Here is a 24026-nt window from a genome sequence, read left to right as displayed (position 1 = left end):
ATCTGTATTTCTCTATCCTTATCATCTATTGAATCACTAGATTGTCTAATGAATCATCTAATTGCTTAATTGAGAGTTTTAATACTGGGGCTGGAGTAGGTAGGATGCTTGCTTTGCATGTGGCCAACTTGTTTAACCTCCGGCATCCTATATGGTTCCCTCTACCCTGCCAGTAGGGTAAATATAAATATGTATTTATATATAAATAAGTAATTTATACATATAAAACAAAATAGTTTAAAACCTTGACTTTTACATCTTTTATAACAACCCAAATAAAGAGCACATTTAAAAATCTCTACTCAAATACATATGTGAGTAAATGTATAACAGAACCAAACTTTTATAAGACAACATAGTTTTTTGTTTTGTTTACCCAGCATTGCACAAGGATTGCTCCTTGCTCTGTACTCATTCGTGGTTGGCTCAGGGGACCCATATGGGATATTAGAAATTCAAGTGAACTGGGTTGGCTACATAAGGGCAAACAACCTACCTGCTGTACTATCAAGCTGGCTCCAGTTTTTACACATATATGCTATTTTTCGCAAACGCTGCTGTGCTATCTCTCCGGGTCCCCTATTTTTCATTTAAAAATTGTCTGTGTGGGCCCGGAGAGATAGCACAGCGGTGTTTGCCTTGCAAGCAGCCGATCCAGGACCAAAGGTGGTTGGTTTGAATCCCGGTGTCCCATATGGTCCCCCGTGCCTGCCAGGAGCTATTTCTGAGCAGACAGCCAGGAGTAACCCCTGAGCACTGCCGGGTGTGGCCCAAAAACCCAAAAAAAAAAAAAATTGTCTGTGTTACTTAGTGAATTAATTTTATCTCTTCATGATGGATTTTAGCCTGTAGCTTAGAAATTATTGTTTTAATTTGCTAGTGCTGCAAAATTGATACGAAGTTCCCAAAGCTGGATCTTAGGATAGTGAAACAGGCCTTACTCTTATCACTTCACAAACTCTTTTTATTGTGGTTATTAAATAAAATGCAGCAAGATGATCTAGATTTGGTATTGAATTGGTATCGGTATTAAAATGCATGCAACTTTCATTTTATCTCTAGGTGGCGACAGACAAGGTTGCCGGAAAGCTGAGCTCTACTCTCTCATGGGTGAAGAACACAGTCTCGCACACAGTCAGTCAGATGGCCAGTCAGGTGGCGAGTCCATCTCCATCACTGCATACCACTTCTTCCTCCACCTCACTGTCCACACCAGCCCTTTCTCCATCCTCTCCGTCTCAGCTGAGTCCAGATGACCTTGAACTGCTGGCCAAACTGGAGGAACAAAATAGGTGAGTGAGGTGATTTGGCTTTGCTCTCTACAATTATCTTACACTCTTAGATAATATAAGCATTTGCAACATACTTGGAATTTAAATACACTTGACTCCTTGTCTTTCATGATGGCCTCCTTAGCAGTGCTCAATGGATTCCAGAGCTGCTCTTGTTGATTTGATAGCTTTATTAGATATTAGTTCAGTGCAAGGGCCAAAGGCAAGTGGTCCTGGGGTCTTCTATGCCACACTAGAGTTGCTTGAGGGCCTCCAAGGCTATCCCAGTGGGGCTATTGTGTGTTAAGGGCTTGTACTATCAATCTCAAACACTGCGCCCTGTATATGCCTTCTCCTTAGGAAATGCAAAGGTTCTTAGAAGCTGATCCTTGAGCATCAAAAGAATCTCTGCATAACTTGCAATCCCTCATAAATTTAATCATAACCTGTAACTGCCCGGAACCCTTATCTTGAACATAGAGCAGTCAGTTAACATAGTTTTAATGTTCAACCTCTCCAATCTTAGTTGTAATAAATTTTATTAACTTTGTCTGGTATTTTTAACATTTAACATTCTGTTAATACCAGTTAAACCAATGTTTAGTGGTTTATAAACCAATAAGATTTTGTTATTATTCTTGTTACATTTTCCTGCTCATTTGTAAATCTGATAATATATTATTGGAATCCAGACGTCAGAATCTAGTCTTGGGGTTGACTATTTCCTGTAAATATTCTTGAGTTTTGCTCTGGAATGTAATTAAATTTCAAAGGTGTTTGCTCTTAAGTAGTCACCAGCTATTATTCCTTCTTTTTTTTTTTTTTTTTTTTTTTTGGTTTTTCAGGCCACACCCATTTGATGCTCAGGGGTTACTCCTGGCTAAGCGCTCAGAAATTGCCCCTGGCTTGGGGGGACCATATGGGACGCTGGGGGATCGAACCTCGGTCCTGATCCTTGGCTAGCGCTTGCAAGGCAGACACCTTACCTCTAGCGCCACCTCGCCAGCCCCCTCTTATTCCTTCCTTTTTTTTTTTTTTTTTTTTTTGGGCCACACCCGGTGACGCTCAGGGGTTACTCCTGGCTATGAGCTCAGAAGTTGCTCCTGGCTTGGGGGACCATATGGGACACTGGGGGATCGAACCGCGGTTCATCCTAGGCTAGCGCAGGCAAGGCAGGCACCTTACCTCTAGTGCCACCATGCCAGCCCCTATTATTCCTTCTTACTATGTCCAGACCCTTTGTGTACTCTGCCAAGTGTACCTTCAAACAAGAGGTTTACTATTCTGGCTGGTGGGGACCGGTCCCCTTACCTGCCATGTGCAAATGGTGTTCTCTTTTTCTTCTAAGAGTTATTTCTCTGGCTTTGGGCAGTTCTCTTACATGCTCGAGTCTGCTGAGGATGCCTGAGGACATCTACTGTCTGTGTTAGTAGATGATGTTTGCATATTTCTTGATTCTGTGGAATCTAACCCTTTAGGTCTCAGACTTACAGCTTGCTCTCTCCTAATTCAGGGAAATGTACAAGGTTCTCTCTGAGTTTTCCTACCTTTGCCAGGACCAAGACTCTGTCAGAGCAGGTAGTAATCATAAGGCATCAATTTATCTTTGGAAATTCAGAAACTGTTTTTCTTTTTTGTTTTTTTTGGCCACACTCGGCGGTGCTTAGGGGTTACTCCTGGCTGTCTGCTCAGAAATAGCTCCTGGCAGGCACGGGGACCATAAGGGACACCAGGATTCAAACCAACCACCTTTGATCCTGGATCGGCTTCTTGCAAGGCAAACACCGCTGTGCTATCTCTCCGGGCCCCAGAAACTGTTTCTCATTGTTGCTTATTGTTTCAGAAAACATTGTTTTCATATATCTTGTCTGTTTTTTTCTTCTTTCATTTTTTTTCCTGGAAAAGATAAATCTTGTCTTTGATACTCCATTGTAGACCATAATGAAATAATGACACACAGGAGGTTTGATATTTTCTTTGGGGGGAAGGGGGTTGGGTCACACCTGGCAGTGCTCAGGGGTTACTCCTGGCTCTGCACTCAGAAATCACTCCTGCCAGGCTTGGGGGTCCATATAGGATGTCAGGAATCAAATCAGGGTCCATCCTTGGTTGGCCACATGCAAGGCAAATGCCCTACCACTGTGCTTTCACTCCAGCCCCAAGGTTTGACATTTTCTAGATTCTGTCAGCCCCCTGCATCTCTGGGGTTGAGAATTGAATCTTTATGCCCAAATAGCCAGATTAAAAATCCCTGGGAATGTCCTCTAGGACTTCTCAGTGCTTTTTAAAAGATACATTCTCTCCAACCAAAAAATTGGTTATTTGCCCCTTTGTCATGAGGAAGAAATCTGTTAATTTGTTTGTTTTTGGGCTATGCCTGGTGGTACTCAGGTATTACTCTTGGCTCTGCACTCAGGAATAACTCCTGGTAGTGCTTTGGGGACTATATAGGATGCTGGGAATCAAACCCAAATCAGCAAGGCAAACACCCTATATACTGTACTACTTACTGCTCTGGCCCCAAAGAAGAATCTTAATAAGAATGGAAAAAAATAGAATGATTAATTCTGTTTAATTTTTAAAAAACCTTTATTGTGGACCAGAGTGACAGAACAGCAGGTAGGTGTTTGCCTGATTTAGCTGATCCAGGTTTCATTCCTGACACCCTTATTTGGTCCCTCAGGGAGTGTTTCCTAAATGCAGAGCCAAGAGTAACCCCTGAGCACTGCCAGATGTAACCCCCCAAAAACAGCTGCAGCAACAATAGCAATAAGACCCATTTATTTCTGGGGCTGGAAAGATAGCTTACTGGTCTTCCACATGTTTTGCTTATGGGTGACCTGGGTTCAGTGCAGTAGTGACTCTTGAGCATAAAACCAGTTATAGCTCCTAAGCACAACCAGATATGGTTCTCCTTAGTGCTCTCCCACCCCATATCAGTTTATTGCTGAGATCATAGTTAAAATATTTGTTTTTAAAAAATTCTAACCTTGAGAAAAAAAAAAGTGCCTGCCATAAGAGCAGTCTGAGAGTGGGGGTGGGACAGTGGTCGGTGGTGGTGGTAACTGGAAAAATCAGTGGCAGGAAATGAACACTGGTGAAGGGTTGGGTGCCTGAACTTTATGTGACCAAAACTCAATTGTTAGCAACTTTTTTTTTTTTTAAACTTACGGTACTTTCTTTAAAGAGCATGTATCACATAATTGACAGTTGACCAAAACACATTGTTTCCAGATAAGTGGAATAGAAATGATTAAAAAAAGAATAAGAAAAAAAAAAGAAGAGGAAAGAGGAAGAGGAAAAGAGTACAGTGACAAGCAAATTTGTGAAAATCATTGTATCTCCAATGAGGTCATTAAGTCATTGTCAGAAGGTTTATTAGTAAGCTCTTGTTGCTAGTTGACCATTCTATTACTTCATTTGTTGTTAGACATTAAGTGACTTCAGCTAAACAATGGATCTTATACGTTGCTGTGTTGCTATGGGGATGACAGTATTAAACAAAAATGAAGTTGTGTTCCTATGGGGATGACAGAATTAAACAAAAATGAAGTTATCGTGACTGTGCAGTTCAGGAATTCAAAGCACTATCAATTGTGGTTTTTGTGGATCGTGTTTTTGGCAGTCAAATCTTCCAGAAGTAAGAGAGGGCAGTGAAGGGTACCCACACTATTTTTTTTTTCTTTTTTTGGGTCACACCCAGCAGTGCTCAGGGGTTACTCCTGGCTGTCTGCTCAGAAATAGCTCCTGGCAGGCACAGGGGACCATATGGGACACTGGGATTCGAACCAACCACCTTAGGTTCTGGATCGGCTGCTTGCAAGGCAAACGCCGCTGTGCTATCTCTCTGTGCCCAGGGTACCCACACTCACTCCTGGTAATATCAGCCCAAATAATGGCATATTTGGAGTTTTGTGTTTATATGCCATAGTTGGCATATTGGTGTTTCTGCAGAGAGTTGTAGAGGAGTGATGAAGCAGGGCTGTAATAGACATAAAGGCTATTATGGGTGATAGGTGCAGCAGGTGTAGCCTTGGCAGGATGGAGAATTGGCCTGTTTTTTTCTGACATGGCCAACTTTTAGCTGCTCGATGGTTTCACCATGGTTTTTCATAGTTTGGTTTATATCTCTTTCCAGAACAGAGTGAGTCTAGAGAGCTGACTGGGTGCAGAGAGGGTGATTTCTCTTGACTATCAACAACATTTTCACTCTGTATTTCACAGTAATTAAAAAAAAAAGAAATTAAAACTAAAAAAATAGTCCTCATGTTCCAGGGAATTATGAAATGTTGGGGTCGGCCATGGACAAGTAAAGTGCCCTACCCTACTGTACTAGCATTCTAGTCCTGGAAAGTATTATTGGCAAATAGTAACACATGATTAAAACCACACCCAGAAGAGCACAAGAAATAATACAGGGATTGAGGCATTTGCCTTGCATGAAACCAACCATTTATTACATATGGGCCCATGAGTACTGCTGTAAGTAATCCCTGAACACTGCCATATGTGGCCCATATCACCTCCCCGCTAAAAGAAACAACCACAGAAGTGCCAGAATATAGCTCAGTGGAAGAGTATGTAATATATATATATATATATATATATATATATATATATATATATATATATATATATATATAATCATGGGAGACCCCATGGAATTTGATACCAAGCACTCGTGAAACAAACAAAAAAAGTTCTCACCGCTGCTGCTGCTGCTGCTGCTTCTTTTTCTTCTTCTTCTTCTTCTTCTTCTTCTTCTTCTTCTTCTTCTTCTTCTTCTTCTTCTTCTTCTTCTTCTTCTTCTTCTTCTTCTCCTCCTCCTCCTCCTCCTCTTCCTCCTCCTCCTCCTCCTCCTCCTCCTCCTTCGACATGAAAACAGAAAATAGAAAATAAATGCATGAGAGAAATTCTGGGAAATAGAATTTAGGAGCTATTGATTTTGGACTGGCTATAGATCAGCCATATAACAGAAGATCTAATAATAAGCCAATGCAGATGTTGTAGGAGAAATCTCTTCTTTCTGATAACTATTTCCTAGGATTTGTTTTTAAAGGGTTCTCAGCATTTGAGGGGTAAGTAGAAAACTCAGGGTTTACTACTAAGAGTGTATGATGTTTTGATTCCCTCCTACCCATTCGCGTGCTGCATTTGGAAGATTTTGAGCCACCTTATAATTGAGGTTTGATAATGAATAGAATAGATTGTTAAAGATTCTTGGGTACAATGAGTTTGGAAGAGAGAACAAAGTAGTGTGAGGTTATGTGAAAGTATGAGAGAGCCAAATATGAAAGATCAAAGTAGTGTAAGGTGTGAATGCAATTTTGAGAAATAGGGACTCAGAAATGAAAATGACAAAGAGCATGACATAAAACATAAGGAAGTATGGAGAAACAATGACATACAGAGTTAGGGCAAGCCATGAAAGATAAATTTTTGTTGTTGTTGTTTTTTGTTTTTGGGTCACACCTGGCAGTGCTCAGGGGTTACTCCTGGCTCTATGCTCAGAAATCGCTCCTGGCAGGCTCAGGGGACCATATGGGATGCTGGGATTCGAACCACTGTCCCTCTGCATGCAAGGCAAATGCCCTACCTCCATGCTATCTCTCTGGCCTGAAAGATACTTTTTGAATAGTTCATATGCTAAAGATAACTTTAGGTATTTTGAACATTCCTAAAGTGAATTTTATTCTTATCAATTATGATCAGTAATTATAATCAAACAAAAATAAAAGCATTATGTTAAAAATTGTTATGATTTGAGATATAAAGTAGGAACTTACAAGTAATTCACAATATTTTTTAGAAAATCAGTTGTGCTTAGTGCAGATATTATCAGATAATTACTGGAGGGGCCGGAGAGATAGTGTGGAGGCAAGGCGTTTGCCTTGCATGCAAAAGGATGGTGATTTGAATCCCGGCATCCCAGATGGTTCCCCTGCCAGGAGTGATTTCTGAGCTCTGCCAGGTGTGATCAAAAAACAGGTAATTATTGGAATAGGTTTAAAATATGGAGAAAAGAAATTTTGACAAGAATTTTTTTGTTTTGTTTTGTTTTGTTTTGTGTTGTTTGTTTGTTTTTTGGGTCACACTGGCAGCGCTCAGGGGTTACTCCTGACTCTACACTCAGAAATCGCTCTTGGCAGGCTCAGGGGACCATATGGGATGTCAGGATTCAAGCCACTGTCCTTCTGCATGCAAGGCAAATACCCTGCCTCCATATTATCTCTCCAGCCTCATGACAAGAAATTTTTTTTTTTTCCTTTGGTTTTTGGGCCACACCACACTTGCTGTCTGCTCAGAAATAGCTCCTGGCAGGCACGGGGGACCATATGGGACACCGGGATTCGAACCAACCACCTTAGCTCCTGGATCGGCTGCTTGCAAGGCAAACACTGCTGTGCTATCTCTCCGGGCCTGTGGCAAGAATTTTTTAAGTGAGGGGGCCGGGCGGTGGCGCTGGAGGTAAGGTGCCTGCATTGCCTGCGCTAGCCTAGGACGGACCGCGGTTCGATCCCCCGGCGTCCCATATGGTCCCCCAAGAAGCCAGGAGCAACTTCTGAGCGCATAGCCAGGAGTAACCCCTGAGCGTCACAGGGTGTGGCCCAAAAACCAAAAAAAAAAAAAAAAAAGAATTTTTTAAGTGAAAGGTTGTCACCCTTCATTTTATGTGTAGAATTATTGTTATTTATAATTTGTTTCTTTTTTTTTTAAATTTTTTAAGTTTATAGTTTGGTTCTTTTTTGAATTATTAAAGCACAAGACCTTGGGAAAGATTTTTTGTGTAGAGAATGGGTGATTTAGCAAATAGCTTTGCTTAAGAAGGGCAATTCCGGTGAAAAGACATCTGACTAATAAATGAGGTGAGAAGTGCTAAAATGTAGCCTTCCTCCTCTTCTGCACTATTACTTAAGTTCCGGGAGAAAGTATTAGAATAATAATTTCTATTTCCCTGATCAGTCCTGTGATACGAAAAGCAGAGGTATAATTATATATCTAAAATTATGATAATATTTATTTGAAAATCATAAGAAATATATTAATGAGTTAAAAGTATGAGAAACAGGGTCCAGTGATACACAGCAGGTAGGGTCTTTGCCTCAAACATGGCTGACCTGGGTTTGGTCCCCTGACATTCCCCTGAATCTGCCAGGAGTAATTTCTGAGTGCCAGGAGTAACCCCTGAGCACTACTGGGTGTAGCCCAAAATAAAAACAAACAAACAAATAAAAAAGTATGAGAAAAACTGTTACAACTTTATAACTGGGAAACACTTTTGTTTAGGTCTGCCTTCTACTTTTTCCCAAATGTAATCTAATCATCTCTGGTTCAGTTAGTGGGCTTTCATCAATTTAGAAAAGATAAAATTTTGTTGTTGGTGTTTTTTTTTTTTGGGTCACACCCTGCATCGCTCAGGGATTACTCCTGGCTCTGCGTTCAGAAGTCGATCCTGGCAGGCTTGGAGGTCCATATGGGATGCTGGGAATAGAACCACCATCTGTCCTTGGTTGGCCTCATACAAGGCAAATGCCCAACCGCAGTGCTATCTCTCCAGCCCTATGATGAAATATAGAAAATACTTTTCCTAAGGGGTAGGAAATATCGCGTATCATGAACAATATAAAATAAACATGAAAACGTCAAATTACATTAAAAAACATATTTTTCCTCCCACTGAGCTTTACTGTAGAGTGCACTTTAAAAAAAAAAAAAAGCACCTTTGGGCCACCCCGGAAAGATGTGGAGAAATGGTTTGATACAATGTCAAAGGTCTATTTGTTGTAGGTTAATCATTGAAAGCTGTAGAATGGAAACAGAACAGCTCTTTTTTCAGTCTGAGTTAAATGTGCTTTTCTTTCGAAAAATACAAAGAATTTGACTGAGATGAATTTAGGGAGGTAAGAATTAAGGATCATCTTCATAATACTAATGTATTTGAGTTAAGGGGTGAATGTTAATTATTTAAAATATGCATGAGTCAATCCTAGTAAGGGTTCCAGCAGTTTGGCTTTATAGCCATGATTTGTTTCTTATACTTTATTGCGTATCAGGTTTGATTTGTAGCAGACCTTTTGTGGTAAGATACTAGTGAGAACATAGAAAGTGTCCTGTTAAAGTTGAATATATGTATTTTATAATTTTTAAATGTTCCCTAAAATATGTCAAGCAAGGATCTCGGAAACTTTATTATCTCTGGATGTTGCTCATATCTACATTGTCACTGTCCAGTATGGTTGCATTGGACAATGGAGGGAGTGCTTGAAAAGTGCTGGGTAGGGGCCGGAGCAGTGGCACAAACGGTAAAGCGTCTGCCTTGTCTGCGCTAGCCTAGGACAGACCTCGGTTCGATCCCCTGGTGTCCTTATGGTCCCCCAAGCCAGGAGCAATTTTTAAGCGCATAGCCAGGAGTAACCTGAGAGTTATGGGTGGGTGGCCTATAAACCAAAAAAAAAAAAAAAAAGAAGAAAAGTGCTGGGTAATTATGATGTGCCATAAGACTAAAATATATGCCAGTTTTTTAATAGTTGATTTGGAAAAAAAATGTTGCATATTAAAATGATACATTAACTATTTGATAAAAAATAAATTGTTCAAATAAATTGTTTCTTATAATGTACCTGCTAGAACACTTATCATTATAGAAAGGGGCTACTTTATATTTCTTTTGGCTGGTATACTGTTCTAGATGAGTGTTTCTCAATCTTCTGTCCATGACCCACTTCTGACCATGTTGCTCTTCCTCTGGGTCCCCCACTCCCACTGGCTGACTTTTTTTGATTGTTTGTTTGTTTTTTGGCTTGCACCCGGCAGCACTCAGGGGTTACTCCTGGCTCTATGCTCAGAAATTACTCCTGGCAGGCTCAGGGGACCATATGGGATGCCGGGATTTGAACCACCAACTTTCTGCATGCAAGGCAAATACTTTACCTCAACGTTATCTCTTCCGCCCCTTGCTGGCTGATTTCTTTTCTTTTCTTTTTTTTTTTGGTTTTTGGGCCACACCTGGTGTTGCTCAGGGGTTACTCCTGGCTGTCTGCTCAGAAATAGCTCCTGGCAGGCACAGGGGACCATATGGGACACTGGGATTCGAACCAACCACCTTTGGTCCTGGATCGGCTGCTTGCAAGGCAAACACCACTGTGCTATCTCTCCGGGCCCTGCTGGCTGATTTCTTTTTTTTTTTTTTTTTTTTTTTGTGGTTTTTGGGTCACACCGGCAGTGCTCAGGGGTTATTCCTGGCTCCATGCTCAGAAATTGCTCCTGGCAGGCACGGGAGACCATATGGGACGCCGGGATTCGAACCGATGACCTTCTGCATGAAAGGCAAACGCCTTACCTCCATGCTATCTCTCCGGCCCCTCTTTTTTTTTTTTTTTATAATTTTTTTTTTTATTTTGATTTATGAGAACAAAAGATGCAAAGAAAGAGGATAAGGTAAAGTTACAGTGGAAGGACAATCACCCATAACATAATTCTCAGAAGAAGTCCCCTTGCTGATATCTTAACTTTGAACTTTCAGCCAAAGAAAGTTAAGATAAATAAAACAGAATCCATGTGCAATTACTTTGTCCCTCAAGTTCCCAGATTGTAGCACATTATAATATTTCTTAACAGCACACAAGGCAATCTAAAGCCATCAAACTTACATAACTCCTTAAACATTAGAGGCATAGTATTTTTTACATTTCCATGTACATGCATATTAGCTTAAGTTAACCTCAAATTTTAAGTGGGTGCGTTTTAAGGATTAGAGTCAAAGGAGCACAGTAAAAACGGTGTTAGAGTGGCAATTGTTGTTTGCATAGGCCCACCAAAATATGAGAGGCATGGAAAGGAATAACCTTGGCCTAAATACAAAGAGATCCTACCCCTGAAGTTTCCTGGCATAAGACCAGCTCTAGGCCTCAGGCAAGTTATCGTTCGATCCAAGACATTGTCCGTAACCTGCTGGCTGATTTCTAATCTGGTGTTGTGGCCTCTTCTGCACCTCCTCCTCAGATTGATACTAATTTTTACCTGTGGCCCTCTTGGAATATCTTGTAGGACCACAGGGGGCCATATAACCCCCAATTGAGAATTGTTGGTCTAGATACTGTCAATGTTCCTACTGTGTTTGTAGTTTTTTACCATCACAGCTTGTCTCCTTTCCTGCGAGCACCCACCATAGCACAGCCAGGAATATTGTAAATAAACAGCATGTAAGCAAGAGATGTTAAGTCTCTATTAGTCATGTATTTTTATTTGTCTATATTGGGTGGGGGCATACCAGTGGTGCTCTGGTTTTACTCCTTATACTAAGGAAGGGCTGGAGGACACTGTATGTTGTACTCAGGGACCATTTCTTCTGCTTGGGGACCAATAATAGCACTGGGGATCAAACCAGGATGCACCATATGCAAGTCAAGTACCCTACACCTTGTAATCATCTCTTGCCCATGCCAGCACCAAATCCCCCCCCCCTTCCAAAAAAAAAGAAATTACCCCAGCAGGTTCAGGGGACTATATGGAATGCTGGGAATCAAACCGGGGTCTGTCTAGGGTTGACTGCACAAAAGTTTGTTTTTAATGCAGCTACTGCATGGGCCAGACACTTTGGGGTGAAGCAGAAAGGAAAAAAAAGATGAAAATGTATGTGAGTCTACTTTGCTTTTTTTTGTTTGTTTGTTTGTTTTTGGGCCACACCCGGTGTTGCTCAGGGGTTACTCCTGGCTGTCTGCTCAGAAATAGCTCCTGGCAGGCACGGGGGACCATGACGCCGGGATTCGAACCAACCACCTTAGGTCCTGGATCGGCTGCTTGGAAGGCAAACACCTCTCCGGCCCCTAATTAATTTTTTTTTTGGAGCCCCCTCTGATGGGGTTCAAGGGCTACACTTGATTCTGTGCTTAGGGGATAATATGCAATGCCAGGGAACTGGGTCTTCCACTAGCAAGGCAAGTGCTTTGCCTCTGTACTATCTCTATGTCCCCTACCAAGGTTGTCTTAAAATATATTTAAATAAAGACTTAATTGCAATAGTAAAATTGTAGATATTATAACAGTAATAGGAGATTATGTCTCAAAGTAGTTTTGATTTTGTTTTAGGTTGATAGAGACGGATAGTAAGTCTTTAAGATCAGTCAATGGGTCGAGAAGAAACAGTGGCTCCTCCCTTGTGTCAAGTTCTTCTGCCTCTAGCAACCTCAGCCATCTTGAAGAAGACTCCTGGATCCTTTGGGGGAGAATTGTTAATGAATGGGAAGATGTGCGCAAAAAGAAGGAAAAGCAAGTTAAGGTATTTAAATTTTGTGTTGAAATTTTTTTTTTTAAATTAGAAGTCATCAGGCATAAAATGAGTTAGGATTTCAAAAATCATATTGAGATTCTACTTTTGTTGTTGTTGTTGTTGTTGTTGTTTGTTTGGAGCTCCTGGCTCTGCACTGAGAAATTTCTCCTGGCATGCTTGGGGGACCATATGTGATGCCAGGGATTAAAGCTAGGTTGGCTGCATTCAAGACAAATGCATTATCTGCTATGCTATTGCTCTGGCCCCAGGTTCTGTTTTTAAGAACATTATAGACAGATTTTTGTTCAATATTTTTTATTTACCTCAGACCAAATAAGTTGTTTTTTTTTTTTAATTTTTTAAAAATTTTTTGGAACACATCCAGCAGTGCTCGAGATTACTCCTGGCTCTGTTCTCTAGGATCATCCTTGGGGGAGCTCTGCTGACTGTATGTGGTGCCAAGGAACCATCTATCTCTCCGGCCCCCAGTTTTTTATATTTTTTAATTTTGGGGCCACATTTGGTAGCACTTGGGTTACTCCTGGCTCTGAACTCAAAAATCACTTCTCGAAGGCTTAGGACCATATGGGATGCTGGGGATCGAATCCAGGTGGCCATGTGCAAGGCAAATGCCTTTACCCGCTGTGTTATCACTCCAGCCCCAAAACTAACTGAAAATTATTTTAGAAATTAAATTATCTCAGTTTTCTAGATTCAGAAATACAGTTGTAACATCCTACATTCTTGAATTATTAGTATTTTGCTTTTACTTTTTTAATTGCCCTGAAACAGATGTTTGAATGTAGTGATTAATAAATGCTGACCAAATATTTTGTCATTTACATCTCAGTAAATTATTATTCTTTCTATGTCCAGAGGCATCAACCGAGTAAACTTAAAATAATTTATTGATGACATTATAGTGTCTCCTTGTCCCCAGACCAGAGCAGAATGCTCCCAAGGGCCAAATCTTACACTTAGTTAAAAGGTTGCCTTGCCTTGTTATTAAAACTAGCGTTGTGAATTATGAATTTGATGGTCTTCTATTCCAACGTATTAAATCTTTGGCTTTCAAGTTATAATTCTTAAATAATTCATTAACATTTTTATTTGCTTTTATTATAGGAGCTTGTTCGTAAAGGGATACCGCATCACTTTAGAGCCATAGTTTGGCAACTTTTATGCAGTGCACAAAGCATGCCAATTAAGGATCAGTATTCAGAGCTACTGAAAATGACCTCACCTTGTGAAAAATTGATCCGAAGGGATATTGCTAGAACTTATCCTGAACATAATTTTTTTAAGGAAAAGGATAGCCTCGGACAAGAGGTTTTATTTAATGTAATGAAGGTAAGTTATATTCATTTTTGAAAAATAGAAAATTGGCTAATTTTAAACAATATGAGCTTTCACTCCCATGACTTGTTTTGACAGTGAATCTGGTTTTAGCATAATCTCTGTTTTAATGCAGATATTATCTAGATTGAAAAGCTTGTTAAAATTACTTCCTAGTTTGGGAAGCCTATTATAGCTATACTTGCTATAGTTGGTTTTTTCGATAATTTATAAATCACTATTACACAGTGAGGTCACATTTTGATAGGGGCTATTTCACTATCTGAGTTTTAGAATCAGGGAGCAAATTTCTGTGCTTGCTGTGGCCAATGCTGTTAAGCGACCATACTCTTTATAAGTGTATGCCTTCATACACTCCCTTCCCATAGTTGCTTTTTTTCCCCTCTATCTCTATAAAATATTGATAGCTTTCTTTTTTGTTTGGGACCACACCAGAAGTGCTCAGGGCTTATTTCTGGTTCTGTGCTCAGGGATCACCCATGGTGTGACTATTGGGCTGCTGGGGATGAACATAGGTTGGATGAATGTGTGCAAGGCAATCACTTTACTCACTATACTATCTTTCTGGCCCCTAATTTCTTATTAAATTGTTTGTTTTGCTGGTGCTTTACCTTATCCTTAACCAATATTATTTTTATCCTTATCAGACATACATATTAAATGACTCTTAATTGTTTTTCCTGCAGTAAAGATTTCTTTATTTTCTTTAAGAGTAGCCAGTTTCTATTTGGAAATGTTAACAAAATTATCTGTTTCTTTAATATTTATGGGATAATAACTGTAAAAGGCAAGCATTTTCTTAAAAATAAAATTTGTTTAACTCACCTGTTGCATTCTTCTCAGGTCTTTAGAAAAGTATAATACATTGTATTGAAATATTTTTAAAATAGCATTTATTTCTATTTTAGGCGTATTCTTTAGTGGATCGTGAAGTTGGTTACTGTCAAGGAAGTGCCTTTATAGTTGGATTGTTGCTAATGCAGGTAAGTTAATAAAAGTTTTGAATACTTGATTCAGTGTTTATTAGATTATTTAAGATCACTTAAAATAAGTGAATACTATTTATTAATATTTGATAATATTAATAAGTGAATATTGAGTATTTTCCTGGGTATAATTTAAAATATTTATTTTTCACCATAAAAGATTGAAAGTGTTGGGACCGAAGTGGTGGCACAAGTGTGATAAGGCATCTGCCTTGCATGTGCTATCCTAGGATGAACCATGGTTTGATTGCCCAGCGTCCCATATGGTCCCCCAAGCCAGGAGCAATTTCTGAATGAATAGTCAGGAGTAACTCCTGAGCGTCACCATTTGTGGCCCTCCCCAAAAAAGATTGAAAGTATTAAGCAGTAAGCAGCATGTAGTAATGTGTTGCTCTATGAAGTTTGAACTACTTGAGAATTGCATTTGCATTGTAATTGTCAATTAAAACATATTACTTTGAGGAACTGAAATGATAGCACAGCAGATAGGGTGTTTGCCTTGCATGTGACCGACCTTTGTTTGATCCCCAGCTTACAGTATGCTTCCCTGAGCCAGCTAGGAGTGATTTTTGAGCGCAAAGCTAGGAATAACCCCTGAGTGCCACTGGATGTAGCCTCCAAGTCAAAACCAAAACAAACCAAAAAAACCACCAAAACTTGTTTTACTTTTGTTTTTTTTTTTTTTTTGGTTTTTGGGCCACACCCGGTAACGCTCAGGGGTTACTCCTGGCTATGTGCTCAGAGGTTGCTCCTGGCTTGGGGGACCATATGGGACACCGGGGGATCGAACCGCGGTCCGTCCAAGGCTAGCGCAGGCAAGGCAGGCACCTTACCTTTAGCGCCACCCCCCCCCTTTTTTTTTTTTTTTTTTTTTTGGTTTTTGGGCCACACCCAGCTTTGCTCAGGGGTTACTCCTGGCTGTCTGCTCAGAAATAGCTCCTGGCAGGCACAGAGGACCATATGGGACACCGGGATTCGAACCAACCACCTTTGGTCCTGGATCGGCTGTTTGCAAGGCAAACACCGCTGTGCTATCTCTCCGGGCCCATACTTTTAAATTCTAACTTCTGTGTTACTATATATCTGTGCTATTTAGTTGAGAAAAGAAATAATCATTTTCTCAACTAAGTAGGACATGACTAAAGTTTTGGTAGGAGAATATTATTTGGCTGTACGTAAGATTCAGAAACTCATAAATTAAAAAAAATTTTTTTGGCCACACCTGGTGGCACTCGAGTTACCCCTGGTTTTGCATCCTATTTGGATGCCAAATGTAAATGGCACTGGTGATATCAGACCCCATGATATAGAGGTTACTGATATAGAAGTTACTGAGGTTAAATCCCTGGTGAATAGCACAAAGAAGCATCCGTCAGCCACTTTGGGAGAATAACTCACTTTATTTTAGGTGGAAAAGGAATATTAGGGGAAAGTAGGGTGTGAATTCTGTGTCAACCAATCAGGTAGGATGTGACAGGGGATTAAAACAGGGTGTGTTCTTCTGTGTTTAGAGGATTAGGGAAAGCAGGAAGGCCGCTGGACAGCACTCTTGATGGTGATTTGAACCAGGTATTCATTGGGAGAACTGAATGGTCCTTGAAATTCTTTGAATATACAACTACCGTATTTTCCAGTGTATAAGACGACTTTTGAAACAAAAAAAAAGTCAAACGAAAATCGGGGGTCGTCTTATATGCCGAGTATATTACGAAAAATGTTTCAATATGCCACTAAACGAAAATTGTCTGAATATTGCCACAAAACGAATTTTCCAACTCGATCCTTCATCAATCACTGCAAGGCTGCTCAGACTGCCTCTCTAACTCAGCTAATCTAAGCAGGCTTTTATGTATGCAAATTAGACAATGTTTTGGACCCAATCTACACTGTAACAAGCCTGCTAGATTGGCCAGAGTCAGAGAGGAAGTCTATTACAGTATAAACCTTTGAACCTTTGCTTGTTGTGATTGGCTCACTGTGGTACATACAGTTGCAGCACTGGAACGTTCTGTCTGATACAGCGAATATAGGCCTAAACCTATGTTTTAACTGCAAAATTAGGGGGTCATCTTATACACCCAGTCATCTTATACGCCGGAAAATACAGTAGTTGGTTGTTTGCATGTGGAGGAAAACTGGAAGGGAATCAGTGGTGACTCATCTGCTTTTGTGCAGAAGATTGGGGCAAGAAATGACAAGGTAGGAAATCAGTGTCATTTGAGATGCTTATTGTGTATTCAAATGGAGTTGTTATCTGGGCAGTGACAAATATGATCTAGGAATCAGGAGAAAAAACTGAGTCTGATAAACAAAAGAGATTAGAAGCTATGAAAAATGGATCTGTAGGCAAGTAGATTGGCAAATGTGTGAGAAAATGGGAAAGTTCTAATCTCTTCTATTTATGAAATATTGGAATAGCAAATAAGCCTGAGTCAGGTGGAGAGAATGTGTTGGTAACATGAGAACAGAGAAGAAATTCAGAACAGTGATTATAACCTAATTGTTATTGTCTCCTTTTTTCTTTTCTTTTCTTCACACACACATCTGCACTCATGGATTACTCCCTGCTCTGAGAATAATTGCCCTTGATTCGTTAGCAGTAAATTTTTGATTTTTGTTTATCTATATATGTGGGATTACGTAAATATTTCTTAGGCTAATAGAAGTTTAAGAAATCCTGACTAGGAGAATGAGAGTGATTAAGTTATGGAAGTAAACTATGCATTAAAATCCACCGGAGAGATAGCATGGAGGTAAGGCGTTTGCCTTTCATGCAGAAGGTCATTGGTTCGAATCCCGGCATCCATATGGTCCCCCAAGCCTGCCAGGAGCGATTTCTGAGCATAAAGCCAGGAATAACCCCTGAGCACCACCATGTGTGACTCAAAAACCAAAAAAGAAAAAAATCCACCAATATTGGTGTTCCTAGATTCAGAGTAAGATCAGATGACAGTGTTTTTGTGTTCACTTACTTTCTGCTGCTTAAATGCAGAGTTGAATTTATGTAAGGGTGGCATTTTATTTATGTTTTATAACAGAAAGAGAAGAAAGTCAAAGTAATGTTAAGAGAAGGAATAAAGTAATACAGTGTAGGAGATCAAAGTAAGCATAGTAGAGCAAGTTGAGAACAGTAAAAATGTACTATCATCTAAGTGAATGATAGTGCTGCAAGATTGCATAATTATAAATACTTTTTGTGGGGTCCGGAGAGATAGCACAGCAGTAGGGCGTTTGCCTTGCCAGGACAGATAGTGGTTTGCGTCCTGACATCCCATATGGTCCCCGGTGCCTGCCAGGAGTGACTTCTGAGGGCAGAGCCAGGAGTAATACTTGAGTGCTGCTGGGTGTGACCCAAAAAACCAAAAAAAAAAAAAAAAAAAAAAAGAATAAAAGCTTTTTTGTGTATTAATCTTTAGTACAACTCACTTTATTATTCAGTACAACCCTGTTGAGAACTAGATAGTTGTTTTTTTACTTTTTTTTTTTGTTTGTTTGTTTTGCTTTTGGGCCACACCCGGCGGTGCTCAGGGGTTACTCCTGGCTGTCTGCTCAGAAATAGCTCCTGGCAGGCACGGGGACCATATGGGACACCGGGATTCGAACCAACCACCTTTGGTCCTGGATTGGCCGTTTGCAAGGCAAACGCCGCTGTGCTATCTCTTCGGGCCGGAGAGCTAGATAGTTTTTTTTTTTTTTTTAATTTAACCAACTTTATTACATACATGATTGTATCTGGGTTTCAGTCATGTAGAGAACACCACCCATCACCAGTACAACATTCCCATCACCAATGTCCCAAACCTCCCTCCTCCCCACCCAACCCCCGCCTGTACTCTAGACAGGCTTTCTATTTCCCTCGTACATTCTCATTATTAGGATAGTTCAAAACGTAGTTATTTCTCTAACTAAACTCACCCCTGTTTGTGGTGAGCTTCATGAGGTGAGCTGGAACTTCCAGCTCTTTTCTCTTTTGTGTCTGAAAGTTATTATTGCAAGAATGTCTTTCATTTTTCTTAAAACCCGTAGATGAGTGAGACCATTCTGCGTCTTTCTCTCTCTCTGACTTATTTCACTCAGCATAATAGATTCCATGTACATCCATGTATAGGAAAATTTCATGACTTCATCTCTCCTGACAGCTGCATAATATTCCATTGTGTATATGTACCACAGTTTCTTTAGCCATTCATCTGTTGAAGGGTATCTTGGCTGTTTCCAGAGTCTTGGTATGGTAAATAGTGCTGCAATGAATATAGGTGTAAGGAAGGGATTTTTGTATTGTATTTTTGTGTTCCTCCAAAATATACAAGGCACTAACAGAAATTTACAAGAAAAAAACATCTAATCTCATCAAAAAATGGGGAGAAGAAATGGACAGACACTTCGACAAAGAAGAAATACATATGGCCAAAAGACACATGAAAAAATGCTCCACATCACTAATCATCAGGGAGATGCAAATCAAAACAACTATGAGGTACCACCTCATACCCCAGAGATTGGCACACATCACAAAGAATGAGAACAAGCAGTGTTGGCAGGGATGTAGAGAGAAAGGAACTCCTATCCACTGCTGGTGGGAATGCCGTCTAGTTCAACCTTTATGGAAAGCAATATGGAGATTCCTCCAAAAACTGGAAGTTGAGCTCCCATACGACCCAGCTAGATAGTTCTTAAGGAAAGTTTAGCCTTAGTTGTGGTATGACTTTAGGACATAGGTTGGTTCCCAAGCTTATTTTTGTCTATATCTCCTTAAAAAATTTTTTTTGAGATGTGGTTTGGAGAGATAGTACAGTGGGTAAGGTGATTGCCATCCACTTGGTACCCTGAGAAATGCCAGGAATAAGCCGTGAGCACTTCTGGGTGTGGCCTAAAAACCAAAAAGGAAAAAAAAATCACTTTTATTTTAACTGAACTACCAAGAATTATAGTTATTCATAATTGATTTTCAGGTATAATGTTCCAACACTAGTCCCTCCATTGATGTCCCAGTTTCCCTCCCATTGCTTACCCTGCCTCTATAATAGGAACTTTTTCTTTTTTCCTTGTTCACAATATTGTTACTAATAGGCTATCATGCATCTCACTTTACCTCCTTTTAGCACCTCTTGCTAGTCCAGAGAAGCCACTTCCCTGAGTCACTGTCACAGTATTTTTTGTTTTTGTTTTTGGGCAACACCCGATGATGCTCAGGGGTTACTCCTGATTATGCACTCAGAAATCGCTCCTGGCTTGGGGGACCATATAGGATGCCATGGGATTGAACCTCGGTTCGTCCTAGGCTAGCGTGGGCAAGGCAAACACCTTATTGCTTGTGCCACTGCTCTGGCCCCTACTGTCACAGTATTTCTTTCCCTGCCTATTCACCTTCCTCTTCCCTCCTCCAGTGGCAAGCTTCCTGTTAAAGACCATTTCTCCTGTTCTTCAATTCTATTGCCTTTTGGCATTGACTATTTCCCTATTATGTTTCTTTATATCCTGTATATGAATGTGATCATTCTATTTGTCCCTCATTCTGACTCATTTCACTTAGTATGATACTTTTCAGATCATTTATGTATCAGCAAATTTCATAACTTCACTTTTTTCTTAATATCTTCATAGTGCTCTATTGTGAAGATTTACCAAAGTAATTTTATCCATTCATATGTTCTCAGGCAATTAAGTTATTTCTAGATTTTAGCTATTATGAAGTAGTGCTACAGTGAAAAAGGGATGCAGTTGCTTGTGTTTTGGGTCCTTTGGGGTATATTCTCAGGAGTGGAATACACCTTTTTTGGGGTCCCACACCTAGTGGTACTCGGGTTACTTCTGATTCTGAGTTTAGAAATCACTTCTAGCAGGGTATGGGGGAATCATATGCGGTGCAGGTGAATTGAACCTGGGTCAGTCTCATGAAAGGCAAGCACCCTACCTGCTCCCTTGTACACTTCCTATTAAGAAAAAAAAAATCATTTGGTACCTCCCAGAAGTCTATGTTTAAGTGAACAATTAGAAGTGATCTCAATTGCTCCTGAGACTACTAATGTGTCTAAGGAGTGGAAGTAGGAACAAACTCTAGACTGGAAAGCACTAGTCTAGAGTCTAAACTATGGATAGCTTTTAGGATCAACAGAGGGAAGGAAGTTAAAGATTCTTCATAATGGGGCTGGCGAGGTGACGCTAGAGGTAAGGTGTCTGCCTTGCAAGCGCTAGCCAAGGAAGGACCGTGGCGTCCTATATGGTCCCCCCAAGCCAGGGGCGATTTCTGAGCACTTAGCCAGAAGTAACCCCTGAGCATCAAACGGGTGTGCCCCCCCCCTTCAAAAAAAAGATACTTCATAAAAATGAGTGATATGGACAGAAGGCAGGGGTCTCCAACTCAATTTACCTGGGGGCCGTAGGAGGCAAAGTCGGGGTGATCCTTGAGTGCAAAGTCAGTCATAAGCCTTGAACATTGGGGGGTGTGACCCAAACAACTAAAACAAAACAAAACCAAAAAAGATTCCTCTAGGGCAGGGCCACAAAATGTTGTATGGAAGGCCGCAAATGGTCCACGGGCCTCGAGTTTGAGACCCCTGACGTAAGGGTTTATCCAGAGCAGTGTTTACCGAAGTGGGTAAGTCCGCTTGCCCCTGGGGGTGGGGTGGGGAGACACTGAAACAATACAAGGGGATACTAGTTGCTTCTAATGCAATTTGGGAGTATTTTTTGTTTGCTTAAGTAATGCAGATTGGGTGGTACTGAGTGATTTTTGTTTTGTAAAGGGTGGCTATAAGCCACATAAGTTTGGTAACCTCTGATCTAGGGATTTGTAGATGCTGGAAAAGAGAAAAAAGAGAAGAGATGGGGAGGGAAGTCTGCATTACCCTTAGGAGAGAAACCAGAGTTGCTGTGGTGTTGAGGTTTTCTTAAGGTAGAACCAGATTTTAGTTAGACAAGAAGGTGAAAGGAATAATGGAAAAACAGATTGAGGATACAAGGAGGCATTTTGTTAATGACAGATTATGAGTTTCAAAATGTGTTCTGGGAAAGGGTTAGGGAATGTGTTTAAAGAGTCTTTATAACGAACTACTTAAGATAAATGTTCTGGAACACTGAGCTTCTTGTGTGACTTAGATAAATTAATAGAGTGGACTTGGTAGGATTGACAGAGAAGGCATCCATAGCTGAATTGTGTCACTGTGCTTAGACTAAGTACAGGTTTCAACAAGAAGAACTCTAGGCTTGTGTCCATAGTTATGTCAAACCAAGGAAAAATGTATTGTTATTAGAATCTTCAGTAAGAAATACACTTAGAGATCTTTTGAGATTATTTCCTTTGAAGTCCATTGTATATACAAATGAGCATTCCTTTGTTTGTTTGTTTGTTTGTTTTTGGGCCACACTTGATGATGCTCAGAGGTTACTCCTGGCTATTCGCTCAGAAATCGCTCCTGACTTGGGGGACCACATGGGACACTGGGAGATCGAACTGCGGTCTGTACTAAGTTAGCGTGTGCAAGGCAAATGCCTTAATGCCTGTGCCATTGCTTTGGCCATGTATTCCTTTTTTATTAAAAAACTTTATTTATTGATTAATTGGTTGTTGGGCCACACCAAGCGGTGCTCAGGGGCTACTCCTGGCTCTGCACTCAGAAATTGCCCCTGGCAGGCTGGGGCACCATATGAGATGCCAGGAATCGAACCGGGTCCTTCTAGGTCAGCTGTATGCAAGGCAAATGCCCTACTGCTGTGCTATTTCTCCGGCCTAAATGAGCATTCATAATTCTTTTTTGGTATACCATTGCATTGCATGGCCATTCAAAATAGTTTTTATGGTTGGATGGGTACATAATTTTCATTCTATACATTTGCGTACCACAAAACATTAATCTGTGTTGTTTTTCTCTTTTATTGTAGATGCCAGAAGAAGAAGCTTTCTGTGTATTTGTTAAATTAATGCAAGATTATAGACTTCGTGAACTTTTTAAGCCAAGTATGGCAGAATTGGGTCTTTGTATGTACCAGTTTGAATGCATGATACAGGTAAAAGGAAATTGTTAACAAAGGATACATTGCCTTTATATTTTTTGTTGACTTTGTTGAATGCCAACTAAATGGATTTTGTGTCAAAAACATCGAAGCAATTAAAATAATAGCCCACCATGCTTTAATCACAGTCATTTGTTGGTCACTTATAATATATTTTGGCATTTGGGCCACACCTGGTGGCGCTCAGGGGTTGCTCCTGGCTTTCTGCTCAGAAATCATTCCTGACAGGCACGGAGGACCATATGGGATGCCGGTATTCGAATCTTTGTGGGTCCTGGGTTGGCCGCTTGCAAGGCAAACGCCTTACCACTATGCTATCTCTCCAGCCCCCACTTAAAATAATTTAAAACTACTTTCCAGTGAAGTGTTTTCTGTAAGTAGCTGACAGTCTGGAACTTGACTGTAATCTTTACATTCAAATGATAAATATTCATGCCAAATGTATAACGATCCCAGTGCCCAAGTGCATGACTTCACTGAATATGTCCCATTATTTATATCTTGTTACTCTTCTATGATCCCAGCATCTTAAACTGAGGCTGATGATGACACACACGGTTTTGTAACTAATGCGGAGATTGCAGAAAAATGTAGCAGTTGTAGAGATTTCTTTCATGCATAGCTGCTAGAAATCAGTTGAAACTCAAAGATGAAGGACCAGTGAGATGTACAGTGGGTAGCTCATTTGCCTTTTATGTGACCAAACCCAAATTGGGTTTGATCCCTAGCACTCCACATGAACCCAACACCTGCCAGGTGATAATTGATAATTGATAATTGATAAAGTGATCATTGAGTGCAGAGCCAGGGGTAGGCCCTCAGTGCCGAGACTCTGAGGTCTCAGGGACTAGGCCCTCATAATGCTGCTGTCAGTCCTTTTCTCTTTGAGAGTATCTACCTATCTGCACTTCCCTTCTTTCCTTACTTTTTTTCTGCTAACCTATAAACATCTTAAAAATACCCCCCATTTTGTCTTTTGGGCCACACTTAACGACACTCAAATATTACTCTGGCTCTGTGCTCCTGCCAGGCCCGGGACCAAATGGAATGCTAGGGATTGAACCTGGAGCAGCTATGTGCCAGGCAAATTCCCTACCCACTGTGTTCTGGCCCACTTTTTCATCCTTTTCC

At 40.4% G+C, this 24026-nt stretch overlaps 1 protein-coding gene across 2 annotated transcripts in view; it reads left to right on the top strand.

The window, feature by feature from the left end:
* The window catches only part of EVI5 (ecotropic viral integration site 5), a 171179-nt gene that overhangs the window by 39206 nt on the left and 107947 nt on the right, over positions 1-24026 (top strand). Inside the window, exons 2-6 of one of the 2 annotated variants that reach the window (XM_049772197.1) lie at positions 1063-1292; positions 12360-12549; positions 13666-13890; positions 14805-14879; positions 22764-22889. In XM_049772197.1, coding sequence (XP_049628154.1) covers positions 1144-1292; positions 12360-12549; positions 13666-13890; positions 14805-14879; positions 22764-22889 — 765 coding nt within the window. In that variant the 5' untranslated portion in view covers positions 1063-1143. Of the gene's footprint in view, positions 1-1062; positions 1293-9092; positions 9173-12359; positions 12550-13665; positions 13891-14804; positions 14880-22763; positions 22890-24026 lie in introns of those variants that run through there. The other variant, XM_049772198.1, reaches the window with a different exon arrangement.

Source organism: Suncus etruscus, chromosome 4 (genome assembly GCF_024139225.1).
Source record: "Suncus etruscus isolate mSunEtr1 chromosome 4, mSunEtr1.pri.cur, whole genome shotgun sequence".
Classification (NCBI taxonomy): domain Eukaryota; kingdom Metazoa; phylum Chordata; class Mammalia; order Eulipotyphla; family Soricidae; genus Suncus; species Suncus etruscus.
This window is presented reverse-complemented; position numbering and strand designations above follow the sequence as displayed.